Source organism: Phaethon aethereus (assembly GCF_964289735.1).
Source record: "Phaethon aethereus genome assembly, chromosome: 5".
Taxonomy (NCBI): Eukaryota; Metazoa; Chordata; class Aves; order Phaethontiformes; family Phaethontidae; genus Phaethon; species Phaethon aethereus.
Window position 1 is genome coordinate 585,691 of NC_138579.1, and position 15,085 is coordinate 600,775.

General features: G+C 53.8%; 1 protein-coding gene across 1 annotated transcript; it reads left to right on the plus strand.

The window, feature by feature from the left end:
* Positions 1 to 1,867: 1,867 nt before the first annotated feature.
* On the plus strand, positions 1,868 to 5,987 carry LRFN5 (leucine rich repeat and fibronectin type III domain containing 5; the record flags this gene model as incomplete). The annotated part of the gene is made up of 2 exons (XM_082000688.1): positions 1,868 to 3,255; positions 3,979 to 5,987. The coding sequence occupies 2 exons, from the start codon at positions 1,868 to 1,870 to the stop codon at positions 4,919 to 4,921; spliced, it is 2,331 nt and encodes a 776-aa protein (XP_081856814.1). The 3' UTR covers positions 4,922 to 5,987.
* Between the last annotated feature and the right edge of the window lie 9,098 nt (positions 5,988 to 15,085).

The following is a 15,085-nucleotide window of genomic DNA, read 5'->3' on the forward strand; positions in this document are numbered from 1 at the left end:
CATTTGAGTCTGGCACGTGTCAGATATAGATGGAAAGAGAAAACTCCCACCTGGAAAGGTTGGCTGCAGCCGCCGCGTCGGGAGGCGGCCGGTCGGGCGCCACCAGCACGGTTTGGGGGTTGGAGTATGCGGTTTGCTCTGCCGCGCTTCCTCCTCCACTGCTTGGCATCACTGTCCTCCTCCGAGTCCGTGCCACCTGCAGGACCGCCCCGACCTGCAGCGCTGGCACCAACCGTACCAAACTGAATCCGCGAGCCGTATTTGAATGCTGCCCGGGAAGTTCGCGTTCTGCCACAGTACTGGTAGCGGCAATGGTAACGGTTCTCGTAACGGTTCTCAGCACTACAGCAGTGCTATGCCCGCAGCAGCATACTCAGGTTTTTTTTCTCAATGGGGACTCAAGGGTTGGAGCCAGTAGTCATGAAAACCTACAGTCCCCAGAAGTGCTGGGGGGAACTAAATTGATAGTGCTGAAGAGCAGGGTTTAGAGGCTGATATTTTCATGCATCCTTTTTGCAACTTTATGTTGACTCCTTTTATTTTGCGTGGCACTGTGGATGGATTAGGGACGGACTGGACAATAGGAGCAGTAATTATTGTTCTGATGTTAAATGTCTTTAAATATCCACGACAATTCAAGACTCCTGCTTATGGCTAGCTCTGAAACTTTATTTTATTTTAGATGAGCTTCATTAGTACATTTCTGGGATGATAAGGCATCCGAGTAATCCGATCTGTACCCATACAATTTTATCATCCCAAAGGGAGACAAGCACTTCGTTTCCGATGTAGAGTCCCGCTGAGGTCCGTTGCTTGCGACTGCACAAGTTTCCTTTCGGACATATAGATGCTTCTTCGCAGGACTGTGCTCCTTCCCGCCCGCTCCGTGGAGGAGCGTCCACCTTCCCACCCCTTGCCCGTGCCGTGGGGCGGCGCTGATGCAGGGCTGCGCAGAAACCAGCACCGCAGCTCGCGTGGAGCTCCTGGCATAGTCACTGAGAGATGATTTCATTTAGCTGGTGTGGGCACTCTTGTTATCTTCCTTGTTTCCATACTCTGTGAGGATCCTGGATTTGGCAATGTAAGAGATAAGGCTAATTGAACTGTCAGGCTTTCTGGGAGAAGAGTGCAGCGCTGCTGGTTGTGGTAGCCAGGAAAACAGTGATGATCTAAAGTTAGCCCATGTTCCGTTTTTATTTAGATCCCTGTTGTTGTGGGGGCTTTTTTTTTTATTTTGCATTTTTGGGTTTTGAATGACATAAAATTAGCTCCTTCTGAGTTTATTCTGAAAAGAGCATTAAGAGCTTAAATGTTCGGTGGAGGTGGCTATAAACCCATTGAATTGCCATGATTTAGAGGCCACTGAGTTTTAGCTTAGCAAGCAAAGCACACATGAAGCATCCCTCATTTTCAATACCTAAATGGCATTGTGGAAAAGTAACTCCAGACCGTGAGGTCAGGAGCATCCGTCGGAGAGCTGAGTGCCTGGAGAGGAGGTGCATTGCACAGCAGGGATGAGCAGGAGGGGCCCGAAAGGCTCTGCTGATGCCGTGTGCGGTGCCACCAGCTGCTTCCAAAGTGCTTTGTCATTTGTATGTAAGTGTCTGGGTGTATATATGTGTGTATGCAAACACATATATCTCTCAATTGTTCTTCTGGAAGGGAGTATAGAAGCTCTTATGTCAAGATACAGAGAATGATAAAGACATCGGGTAACAAGATGAGGATGACACACTGTTACATGAGCCTCAGTTTCATGATTTAACCACAGACGGTTTGTCTTTGCTTTTTTATTATGTGATTTGCTTATCTCGCAGAGACTGACAGATGTTTGCTCTCCCTTACAGGCTCTTGAACCTGATCTACAATGGAAAAACTGCTTTTGTTTCTGCTGTTCATTGGCATAGCAGTGAGAGCTCAGATCTGCCCAAAGCGCTGTGTCTGTCAGATTTTGTCTCCGAACCTTGCCACCCTTTGTGCCAAGAAAGGGCTCTTATTTGTTCCTCCCAACATTGACAGGAGGACCGTGGAGTTACGGCTGGCAGACAACTTTGTTACAAACATTAAAAGGAAAGACTTTGCCAATATGACCAGCCTGGTGGACCTGACGCTGTCCAGGAATACAATCAGTTTTATTACACCTCACGCATTTGCTGACTTGCGCAATTTGCGGGCTTTGCATTTGAACAGCAACCGACTGACTAAGATCACCAACGACATGTTCAGTGGACTCTCCAATCTTCACCACTTGATACTTAACAACAACCAGCTTACTTTAATTTCTTCCACAGCTTTCGATGATGTTTTAGCTCTTGAGGAATTGGATTTGTCTTATAACAATCTGGAAACCATCCCCTGGGATGCAGTGGAGAAGATGGTTAGTTTGCACACTCTCAGTCTAGACCACAACATGATTGACCATATTCCGAAGGGGACCTTCTCCCACCTCCACAAGATGACCAGGTTGGACGTCACGTCTAACAAACTGCAGAAGCTACCGCCTGATCCTCTCTTCCAGCGAGCTCAGGTACTAGCAACCTCAGGAATTATCAGCCCCTCGACTTTTGCATTGAGCTTTGGTGGGAACCCTTTGCATTGCAACTGTGAGCTTTTGTGGCTGCGGCGTCTTTCGAGGGAAGACGACCTGGAGACCTGTGCTTCTCCCACGCTCTTGTCCGGCCGGTACTTCTGGTCGATCCCCGAGGAGGAGTTCCTGTGCGAGCCGCCTCTCATCACCCGGCACACCCATGAGCTGCGGGTGCTGGAGGGCCAGCGGGCAGCACTGCGGTGTAAGGCCCGGGGGGACCCCGAACCAGCAATTCATTGGATTTCACCCGAGGGGAAACTGATTTCAAACGCAACGAGGTCTGTGGTGTACGACAACGGGACACTCGACATCCTTATAACAACGGTGAAGGACACGGGCTCCTTCACCTGCATTGCTTCCAATCCGGCTGGGGAGGCCACACAGACGGTGGACCTGCACATAATCAAACTCCCCCATTTGCTGAACAGCACGAACCACATCCACGAGCCCGACCCCGGCTCCTCGGATATCTCCACTTCCACCAAGTCGGGCTCCAACGCGAGCAGTAGCAACGGGGATACTAAAGTCAGCCAAGATAAGAAGGTGGTTGTTGCGGAAGCAACGTCCTCAACCGCTCTGCTGAAATTCAATTTTCAGAGGAATATACCTGGGATACGTATGTTCCAAATCCAGTACAACGGTACTTACGATGACTCCCTTGTTTACAGGTAAGGCAGCCCCAGCCCGCCTGCGCCGGGGCCCTGACACGCTGCTCGGCACTGACATGCTGCCCCCGGCTCCAGGCAGCCCCCTCCGCCAGAGCGACGGGCTCCCACGCCGGCCGAGCAAAGCCCTGCCGGTGGCAGCAGATGGTGGGAGCCTCAAGAAAGACTCATGCAATTTTCTACTCGCAAATAGGGAAATTGCCTTGAACGGTGTTATTTTTAGATAATCCAAACAGACCTCTAATCCTCTGAACTAATCTGATTGGCAGAAGGTTGTAAAGTTAGATGAGTTAAATGGATCTTAACGCACTCAGCTTTATGAAAGCACAGGGCCAAAGGTGTCCATAAACACATTTCTCCAGCGCTTTCTGGCTGGCTGTGCTGGTGTGCTGACGGGGTGCGGACAGGCGCTGTGCTGCCGGCTGCAGCAGTCACACCGTTCAAAACTCTCTTTGCTTGGTAATTTCTTTTATGTTTTTGATGTGGTCACTCTCATGGGGGGGCTCTGCCATGCTGAGCTGTGCCGGGGGGCTTGGCGGCAGCTGCTGACGCACCAAATGCAGGGCAGCAGCTGTTGCGGGGGCGGCGAGCAGCCCTGCCGGGGTGGTGGCAGGAGCGGAGGAGCCGAGCGCTGGCGGTGCTCACCATGGCCAGGGGCTGCAGCACACGGCGGGGAGGTGGCTGCGGGTCTGCCGGTTCATTCACGCTGATTTCCTTCTCCCCCAGAATGATACCTCCCACAAGCAAAACCTTCCTGGTCAACAACCTGGCTGCTGGGACTATGTACGACCTGTGCGTCCTGGCCATCTACGACGATGGGATCACCTCGCTCACCGCCACCAGGGTGGTGGGCTGCACGCAGTTCACCACCGAGCAGGATTACGTGCGCTGCCACTTCATGCAGTCCCAGTTCCTGGGTGGGACCATGATTATCATCATTGGTGGGATCATTGTGGCCTCCGTGCTTGTGTTCATCATCATCCTCATGATCCGCTACAAGGTGTGTAACAACAACGGGCAGCAGAAGGCCACCAAGGTCAGCAATGTGTACTCGCAGACGAACGGGGCTCAGATCCAAGGCTGCAGCGGGGTGCTGTCGCAGTCGGTGTCTAAGCAGGCTGTCGGGCACGAAGAGGGCATCCAGTGCTGCAAGGCTGCCAGCGATGGTGTGACACAGTCACCGGAGACTGGCTCCAGCCAGGACTCGGCCACCACTACCTCCGCTTTGCCTCCTGCCTGGACTTCCAGCACTTCTGTCTCCCAGAAGCAGAAGCGAAAGCTGGGGCCAAAGCCAAGCAGCGAGCCGCAGAGTGAAGCTGTCAGCAGTATCGAGTCCCAAAACACTAACAGAAATAACTCCACTGCCCTGCAGTTAGCTAGCCGTCCCCCCGACTCTGTCAAAGGGGCCCCCACGTACAAAAGAGCACAATCAAAGCCAAGTAAGTTCCTCACTTTGCCAGCTGACGCATCCCAAGCCAAGCGCAGGCTCTCCCTGGGCGGCGAGCTGACGGAGTCCCGCTGCTCCGGCAGCGCCCGGGGTGCAGGTGGATTGTGGTCCAAAAGGAGCATGTCCATGAACGGGATGCTCGTCCAGTCAGACAGCTCTGACGTGGATAGTGGAAAAGCAACTTTCTCCAGTTCTGAGTGGATATTGGAAAGCACTGTGTGACCTGCTTTTTTTTTCTTTTTTTTTTTTTTTTAATTTTAATTTCTACTTTAATGAAAAGCAAAACACCAAACGTTGTGTGAAACTCCCTCTCCTGGGGAACTGGATTTGGAAGTCCACTGTTGTCTCGCTGATTAATGGCTTGTTCATGCGGGGTTCTGTATAATCACCAGTGCACACAGGGTTTTATTTAGTTTTCATTTGATTTTATTTAATATCAAAACCGAAGGCAACATTCAGAGATTAAAAAAAAAAAAAAGGAAAAAAAAAAGATGAAGGGGTGAAAAAAAGCATGAAACAGCACCAGTGCCTTCCCTACTCTAGGACTGGCTTCCTGGTTCTGCAGTAGCAGAAAACAAAAGAGAGAGTTTTCACAGAAAAAGCCTTTTATAAAGGAAATGATATTTCCTCCAAGCTAACAAATAACCACTTCTGGATCAATCAGTAAAATGATATTTTTTAAAATGGTCAGACTGTATATTTCTTTTCCGTGACAATGGTGTTGCCTTTGTTTTTAGGCAGATGCTGTACAGAAACAACAACGCTGTGTTGTTACGTTGTGTAAAATAAAATATTCACTCTGTACACCAGCCAGCCTTGCGGTAACTGCCCGCCCAGGAGCCGTGCCCGGGGCCTGCGGACGCCGCTCGGCAGGTCCTGCCCTGCGGGCCAGGAGGAGGAGGAGGAAGTAGCCGGGGCAAGGGGTCCCTCTTCTCCCAGCAAGGTCTGGCTCACTGGGGCTGGGCAGCGGTGCAGCAGCCAGGCCCCGCCGCCGGGTATCCCCAACAGGGTGCCCGACCCACGGTCCCCGAGCACCCTCGTCCTGCGGCGCTGGGTCTGGCAGCGGCAGCGGCTGTCCGCCCGTAGCGCACCCTCCTTGGCCCCGCCCCGGCCCCGGCCGAGAGCCCCAGGGCTGCCACCGCAATGGCTTTGCCTCGTGCCAGCGCTGGAACAACCCGCTGCCGTTCAGCACCAGTGGCCAGGGCAGGCGTCTGCCCGTTGCTCCAACCCGCGCAAGGCTCGGTTTGCTGCTCCGTTTTCTGGGCTGGCCCCCGCCCCGGCAGCCGGCTGTCGCTGTCAGCGCTGGGAACCATGGGTGAGGGGAGCCTACGGGAAGCGTGGGAGCAGCCCTGCACCCCAGCCGCAGCGGCAGGCATCGTTGCGGTCCTGCAGACCTCCTTTGGGGCAGGGGAACGTGACTTGGTTGAGCCCCGGGGAGCGCGCTGGCGCCTTAGGGTGCTGGGGAGAGAGCCGAGCAGGGGCGGCGAGCAGGGCCAGCAGGTCGGCCCCAGCACTGCAGGGCATACGCAGCCGTTCAGCGACTCATAGTGATGATTGATCGGGATGGTGATGGCCATCTCTGTCTTACCTTGGCCTTTTGGGTCATATTTCCTGTAAACTCTATGGTTTGTTTCAGTTCTCTTGAATCCCCATGCACAGTGAAGGTACTGGAAGATGGTCTCATCTTTAACGTGCTGTTTGATTGCGGTACCTGTGGGATAGAATCATTTCGGGCCGCTATGTAAGGACACAAACATATGGCAATGGGTGAGAGCAATTGAAAACCCCATGGCAGATGTGCCTCTGCTGCTCTGCTCGTTCTAAAGAAAAGTCTACAATTAATTAAACTCATACGGTCATCGTGTTTAAATCAGAGACAGCTTCGCTCTGCAATGTTAGTGCATTCTCAGATGCCAAACAAAAGGTTTCATATGGGTTTTGCAGCCATTGAAGTGGTAGAATAGTTAAATTTTACACCTTGTGTGCTTGTTCTTGAGGGGTGTGTAACCCACGCAGATGCCTGAAGACCCCCTGGCTCTGACCAGGGCAGCAGGTCAGCCCGAGAGCAGTCGCAGCAGGGAACGTCCCGTGGCAGGGAACGCCTCGTGGCGGCCCCCCGGTCCCCGCAGCTCAGGGCTGAAGCGCGCGCCAGGTGACCCCCGTTGCTGTCAGCCATCGTGGGTTGCGCTCTCGGAGATTTTCACGCACACGCAGAATCACTAAGGTTGGAAAAGACCTTTAAGATTTTACTGCCTGTCATGGAAAAACAGAGTCCGGGTGGGGTGATGTTAAGTGGAATGAAAAGAAGAGGCTGTTTCTTTTTTAGAAAGCCCTTTTACTTCCCTTGGGAAATACAGAGACCAAAAAGGAGATGAAGCCTCAAAATTAGAATACCCGCTTCCTGCTGGAAAAGTCAGGGGAAAAAAAAAGAAAATCCCTCCTTAGATTTCTCTGGAAGTCCACACTGTTCTCGAGGGAATGTATGCACAGAAACTAGCTATTAAAATTGTGCGCCATCAGAGACCGTGGTGTATTTGTCCAATTGGGTGGCACTTGGGTAGGGAGGTAACTTTAAAGGTTTTCTGCTGAGATATTTGTTTTAATCGTGCATTTTACAAACATCAGTTGAAAATGCTTTATATGTTGTCTAAAATTGGGTGTAAATATGTCCAATGTTTTGTGAAAATGCTAAAACATTAATAGCTTCTTGGGGTTTAGGGAGGTTTATTTTTATATTTTTAATTTTTTACTCAAAGGAATAATTTTCTAAACACCGAAGCTGAGTGTTCTGTCCACAGCGCATCTGTATAAGCAGCTTAGAAGGACCATATGTCCCCGTGTTTGATTTAACTCTCTGCTAATAGTGTAGGAACAGCTAGACCTGGATAGCTGAGGGTTTGTCTCGTGCCGCTTTGTCTCTTTGGCAGAGAGGAGCATCCCTTGGGAGAACGCTGAGCATGAGATCTGTCGTTTCCACTGAGTAACTGCAGCGGGACAGTTCATTTCATTCAGGCTTGTTTCAAAGTGTGGAAAGCTTTATGAAGGGGGAAATTCTCCGTCCTTTCTGTTCTGCAAAACCAGAAGTTGCCAGCAGTTTGAGGCAGAAAGTGCTGCGATACTCCTTGATCAGAATAACATTGGTACGTCTTCCTTCAGAGGTGGTACCGCAACATCCCCTAATGCTTCAGAAACGAGAACGTGAGTTCAGTAAACCCAGGCAGAGCGTTCCCCGCTGCGGGCGCTGAGAGCCGGCACGTAGGGCAGTGCCGGGGGTGTGGGGGCACGGCATGCGCAGGGCTGCGGCTGGCCTGGCTCTGCACTCCTGGCTTCAGCCCAGGCTGCCGGCAGGAGTTTGCAGAGACCTGAACCTGCCCTCGGGGCATCGCCCAGCCTGCGGTCCGCTCCGTGTCATGCCGCTTGAAAACAGATTAACCGAGGTTTTAGCCATGAGATGGTGTCTTTTTTCACAAGCACTGGAGGAGGAGAAATTTCTTCAGAAATGTGTTTACTCTTATTAAAATTGCTGGCACATGCTTCCTCTTACCGCTTTTCCCAATCCTTTTCTCAGAGCATACGTGTTGTGTTAAAGACGGCTGGTACAAACAATGTTTGGACGGAGAAGCAAGGCTCTGTTGGGTGAAAAGTTTGTTGTGTTAGTTGTTTTCTGTGCTGCCTTTCCACTTATGTTCTGGGCATGTTCTTTACAGTGAATATATGGTACTGCTCTGCTCTGGGTGCCAATGTGGCTTTATTTCTGCCAACGTGTTCCCCTGTGTTTGACAGCCCTCCCCACGCAGCCGGGCAGCCTTGCAGTATCGAAGAGGGAACTGGATAGTGCCGGGGAGAGGGGCAGGGCCACCGGCACACGCTGCTCCGGCTGGGAAGGGCCCGGCAGACCCCACTGAGGGGTCTGAGGCGTGTCCTGCCGAGGTGCCGCCGCAAGGTTGTCGTGTTCCCGCCGGCCGCAAAGCTGCTGGAGGCTCGGGGCTGGCCACCAGCAGCACAGGGACGCTCCTGCCTCCTGGGGACCATGAAAGCCCCGCTGGTCACTGCTTCGGGACTGCACATCGTGTTCTGTTGTAACTCCTTAGGCACCTGAGCGCGGACGCTGAGCCAGGCGGACGCCGGGCATTGAGCGTCCCAGGCTGGTGGAGCGGCACCGAGCCGTGACGGCCGACAGCCCTGCCGCAGCCAGCGCTCACTGCGTGTGTGCCCTTGAGAGGGCACGGCGTAGCCCTTCCCATGCCACCGCGGAACTGCACCCAGAGCCACGGCAGGCACCCTGCACGGAGCGGAAGCGCATTCCTTCCCCCAGTAATTGCTTCAGCCAGCAGAAGTGATGGTCACAGCCGCTATCACTTACTATCGCTGCTGCCTCTATTAATTGAGAGGAGCTGGAGTCTCGGAGGTACCGCTCGCAGAGTGGCAACATCTGTCAGCCTTGCGATAGCTCAAGAACATTTACTGTCCTGTTCTGGGGTGCTGCTTGCAAGCAGGGGTGTGCTATTGCTCTCCTAAAGCAGCAATAACAACAGCCACAAAACCGCACAGTGCCTGTCCCCTGGTAACTTAGTAATTTTAACGTTGGTTAAAATTCTGGTTTAAAAGAAGCAAACCACGGCAAAGTCAATAGGGTCCCACTTACAGAAAGCATGTATCCCATATCGTCCCTTTATAAATGTGTTTCCGCATGCCCTTCTGTGTGTCGGGGTGTCTGGACCCAGTGCCGGAGCCTGTGCTGCCGGATCCGGCCTGTGCTGGTAAGTGCCCCGCCGCAGCACCACCGATTCCCTCTGCAAGCCGTTCTGTAGCTCCGCAGCCCCCACTACCGTGGTTGCCCTCAGAGCTGAGTTGTGCCTCCGGCCGTCGGACGCCCACTGAGGGGTTCGGCTGCCGCAGCCCACCCCGCACGGGCAGCAGCGTTGTCTCTCCCTCCATGCAGGCTGCCGGCAGGTACATCACATTAGGCGTGGAACGTCAACTTAAATCAACTCTGTAAATAGGAAAACACGCACCCTGTTCTGACTCTTGCTGTTCGAGCGTGGCTGTGGTCTCTCTTTCACAACAGTACGGGCGTCCACGAAACGAAAGTCTCAGTGGGGCTGGAGTGGTAGGGGTTCAAACACCTGCAGCCCGGCGCCAGGCACACAAGACCCACAAGCGAAGCCTTGCTGCTCGCTGACGGTGGGCTTTCGCTGACCCACGGGAGCCAGGCGTGAAGGCTGCTGCTGTAGAAGGAAGGAAGCTTGGCTTGCAAGGAAGGAAACTAAAAAGGAAAAAAAGTGATTGTGGCACATGGCTGGCTGCAGAGAGACCCCAGGTTGGAAACTTCGTCTGAAAATGAACAGAATAAGCTCCACTGTTTTTGTTGTGCTGGAACAAGCTGTGCCACCTCGGGTCGTTTCAAGCACTGCGCTTTAGAAAGCATTCCTGTTATAAATCTGGAAATTGAGACCCATTCGGTGTGCCTAGCTTGGTGCCAAGCTGGTTTTCCTCCCGGGCTGCCAGTGTTACATGCAAGAGCCAGATCGCTTCTCTAGAGGCACCCGCTGTGTTTTGTGTGCAAGCTGCGCAGTCCCTTCTGTGGGGGTAATCTCCACTGGGAAAGGGAAACGAGGGAACCCAGCGAGGTTTGCGGCCGCGGCCCCCTTGGCGGGGTGGCGGAGGGCAGCACCAGCCTGCCCGCAGCGTCGGCATGCGGGACCGGCAGACCCGAGCCTTGGCTTCGCGTGGCGAGTCTGAGGGCAGCTGGGAGCTGTAACCCACAGCAAGCCAAGGATGAATCTAAAACGTGGTGTCTAGTTTGTATTTATATACCGCAACTGTAGCCGTGCATTCCCTAAGGTAAGTGAAGCTGCCACGCAGGACCGCAGCGAGGCAGCACTCCTCCTGGGGAAAAATAGCTGCCCCAGGGGCTGTCTGCTACACCGTGGAGCCCTTGGCGCAAACGATATGGGAGCGCAGGCCAGCACAGTTAAACACCTGCAAATTCTGTCTAAGGTGGCTTCCTGTCTTGCACGCAAACCTGACGGAGGCGAGTGCTGGACTGGGGCTCATCCACTGCCCCGTTCTGGTGTTTTCAGTTCTGTCCAAACTTCTGGAACTGTGCAAAGCGTTGGAATCCCTGCCATGGGAAGAGGCTTGGCCTCAGTGAGGGCAGAAGCAAATCGAGAATCTGGAAAATTCTCTGATTCTGCAACAATGACCTTCACTGGTTACTTTTTGGGTTTGGGGAGTTTTTTTGTTAGTTTGGTTTTCCGTTCAGCAGCAGCAGCACTGTGCCAGCACGTCCAGCTGGGGCCGAAGCTGGCTGGTGGTGGGTCGCTGAGCTGCAGGCTGGGGATGCTGGGTGCCATTAACCCTTTCTCCCGTTAGCTGCCGCGCTCCGCCTGCCGCACCCCGGCACCCGCTGTGCTGGTGGCACCTGAGCCGGCGGGACGCCGGGGCCGAAGGCAGGGTCTGCTGCCTGCTCCCTGCCCGGAGCAGCTCCGCGGGCAGCTCCCAGGGCTGTCGGTGCGGTGTTGTGCTCGGGCTGGGCCCGTCGAGCACCTCCTGCCGCTGCCGGCTCTGGCCGGGGTCAGCTTCTGCTGCGGGGAAGGGCCAGGTCCTGGTCCTTGTCCCCTCACTGTCTCTGTTTTGTCTCTTCGCACAGAAGCCGGGGCTGATCCACAGGACACCTGCCCTCCTCCGCTCCCCGAAAACGTTGCCACCGACGTTCTTACTCGTCAGAAAACAATACGATTCCAACTCGCTGAAGATTAACGTGTCTCACCGCGCTCACCCTGCTGAAACCTTTACTTGAAGCTGCAGCCGAAGCCAGGAGGCCGTCAAAGTTGGCTGCGTCGGATAAACCTTCCCCCGTTCACAGATTGCCCATCTCCCATCTGCCACGTTAAGTCTGAGTACCTTTTTTCTGGTGTCCAAGGTTTTTATAAGACTAAAAATAATAATGAAAAATCTGGTGGCAACAGCTGCAGTCCCAAGTCATGTTAAATGTTGCCAGTGGTGAGTTCACAAACTGTAAACATGGTAGCTTATATCACCTGAACAAATAAATGTTTTACTATGACGGCGTGGGCATGTTGGTTGATCCGGAGGGTTTGGCCGGGCAGCGGGTGTTCCCGTCTGTGTGCGGTGCCGTGCTCCACACCGAAGGGCCCCGCGCTGCTGGCGGTCCCTGCGCCTGGCAAGCGATGGCGGGGGGTCACCCCTGTCTCTGCAGCACGGGGTGGGCGAATGCCTCCGCGCTGCCCACGGCAGGCCTGGGGATCTGCTTGGCGAGCAGCGGCGAGCCGCGCCCGGCCCCAGCGCCAGCACCAGCCCGCAGCTGCCGGCGCCGCCGGCACAGGATGACCGGCTGGGTCAGGCACCCACGCGGCAGGAGAGCCGCCCGGCTCTGCCCTGGGGTCTGGGGGAGGGCACAGGCTTTGAGCAGCGCGGGAGCACCCATCTGCCACGGTGGGGAAAGCCCTGGGGCACCAGGGCTGCTGGCCCCACAGAGACCCCCTCCCTTGCGGCCAGGCGCGGAACCGGGGACATGGCAGGTTGTGGCACTGCGGGCTCCTGCCACACCGTGCGAACAGGCAAAGCACGGAGCACTGGCGTGCTGCTAGCTCTTGCACCATGTCAGTCCCAGCACGGGAAGGCCTGGGGCGGGGGCCAGCTGGGGACTGGCCTGGGTCTGCGCCCTTCCCACGGCTGCAGCAGCCCCTTTGGCCACGCTGCCAGCCCAGTGTGACGGTGGGGCTTCTTGTCACGCCTTGCTTCTCAGACAAGGCCAAGTTTTGTTTTCTTTTCTTCCTTGTCAAGAATCCCACACGGCTTACAGTTATAATTATAGCTTCTACGGAAACCACATTGAATCAACCAGCTTTGATATAACTTCTGAAGAACAGATTACAGCTATTATAAATATTTATTGTTGGTGGGACTGGCTGCACATCGGCTGTGTGAAGGGCAGGAGATGGAGCTGCCCAGACGTGGCTGCCCCAGCCCAACTGCTCCCCGCGGGGGGACTGGTCCCACCGGTGCCTCTGCCACACTGTGCGGATGGTGGACCTCAGCCCGGGCTGAGCCGCTCCCCCACCGTTTGCCCCTACCAGCAGAGACGCCAGCATCTCCCCAGGACAAGGCAACCCGTGGGAGGAGCGTCTGAGCTCAGCCAGGAGCCTCACCCTTCGGGTTTCCTTTCTGCTTTCCCCTCCGGTGGCTGCAGTGCCGAGAGCAGCAGCCAGGGCTCACCCCCCGGCGTCGGCGATGGGGACCCCAAGCTCGCCGGGGGAGCCCAGCACCCAAGGGCTTGTGCATATGCAGGAAACTCGATGCTGGTCTGGCCCACAGGCCCCGGGAATAAGCGGCCCATGTTCCATCCAGTGCACAAGAATGCCATGGCAGATGGAGACTTCAAGGGGAAAAAACATGAATTTTGATCAGGATTTGGACTCGTTGCTCTTATTGTCACAAAATGTGACTGGGGATCTTTCTGGTGCTGCACATAGCCTGGATTTTATGTGGATTATAACAACAGCACGTATTGCTCTTCCCTTTCCTTACTGTATAGTATATTGGGGTTTGAATTCTGGAAGAGGATGAGCCCAAAATGAACTACTTTTCAATAAAATGTTTAGTGGAAATTGAGGCCACCAACTCATCATCTCTCTTACTGCAGACTGAAGTGACTTCCCTGGTGAAACTGCAGGACAACTGACCTTTCTGAGAGCAAGCAGATGACACGCAGGGCTGCAAAGCAGCTGGGCAGAGAGAATCCGTGACTCAGAAGGGTGAGTTACAAGGAGAACTGAGAGGCTGCTGCTTCCTTTTCACATCCCGCATTAGGCCCCGCAGCTGCTGAAACCCTTATTAAACCAACAAGCTCCAAACTCTTGCTGCACAGACTGTATCAACTCTCAGGATTTCATTTCACATTAATATCATGTTATTACCCTCACTCAATGGCTCCAATTTCAAGCTTTCATGCACAGAGCAGAGCCGCTTTCCCCTTGCTGATTCCTTTCTATATCCTTTTAATTAATTGTCAAGGTAAGTTCCAGCTGTCAGCTCAATGTTAGTTAGAAATCCAGCTTTCACTGCGGCAAGATTTGTGAAGATGTGCATCAAATTTTTGAAAAAACCCTGGAAGGTGAGTAGAGCATGCCAGCTGTACACTCATTCATCGTCCTGTTGGTGGACCAGCAATAGAGGCTGCTTTGCCGAGGATGGTTTTAGTAGCATTTCATCCACGCATTCAGAGATTAGAGGAGTATCAACAAGCAAAAATGACCTGTTACAGAGACCCAGAACGTGGATACTTACTGAAGAATCATGCCAATCATCTCAGTTGATAAAGCTGGAGGAAGTTCTGGCCCACAAACAGCATTTTCGTATTCCTGGTGGGCACCGCACCAGCCGACACTTCGGTGCATCGCCGTCCTCCGCCCAGCCTGGGACGCGGGCTGGGTTCCTCTCCAGGCGGGTGACTGTAGTGTCTGAAGGCTTCTTCCGCGAGTGACTCCATGGGCCTGACACCACTCAGTGGGCAACGTCTCGGTGTTACTGCTGGTGCTCGCCAAAGTAAATGAATGAGTATTGGAAAGTGCTTTTCTTCACAGGTTGAGAAGGGTCAGGGAAACGTGGCTATAGGCACTGAGGAGCTGGTGGCGAGTCGGTGGCCCAGGAAAGGCAGACGGGGATGCAGCACCCCCGGCCCCAGCAGCCTCCTGGGGAGCTCAGGCTCCCAGGCAGCCCGGCGCGCTGCTCGCAGGGTCTGCGTGAAGCCCAAATGATGGTGGTGCGATGGGTTATTATGTCTTAGGTGCTATTCCAGGGCATCTGCAGTGAGAAACGCCGAGACTTTACAGCCTGCCAGCATTCGTTACTGCAGCGTGCGCTCAGCTCTCGCAGTCCTGCAATGCACTAGGGAGAGCTAGTCAGGAATTTTCTGATTAAACCTTGTTTTCACAGCAATACACAGATTTATCACGGTCTTGTTCTGGTTTTGTTGTTTCTTGGTTTTGTTTTCTTTTTTTTTCCAGTGAAGGAAAAATTCATTGAAGAAAAAATTTCTGTTCAGAGGCAAATTAAACCCTAGAGCACCCTGCAGAGGATCGGTTACTGGAAAGCGGGAAACCAGATTTGAGTAGATTTGCAGTGGGGATTTGAATCTCCGTTTTCTGTGTCTAATGCAAATTTCATTTAATATGGGCCCCAGACTGTAACCCCATACTGGTGCTGGCATTTTCCTTCTCCTCTCTGCTCCTGGCAGGCAGCAAATGCCTTATCACACTCTTACTGCAACCCGAGGACTGCAGAGAGGGCTTCGGTCTCACGCAGCGGCGATGAACTGCTCCCGAGTTACTGGTGACTCCTGCTGCACCGCGAAGCCGGGCC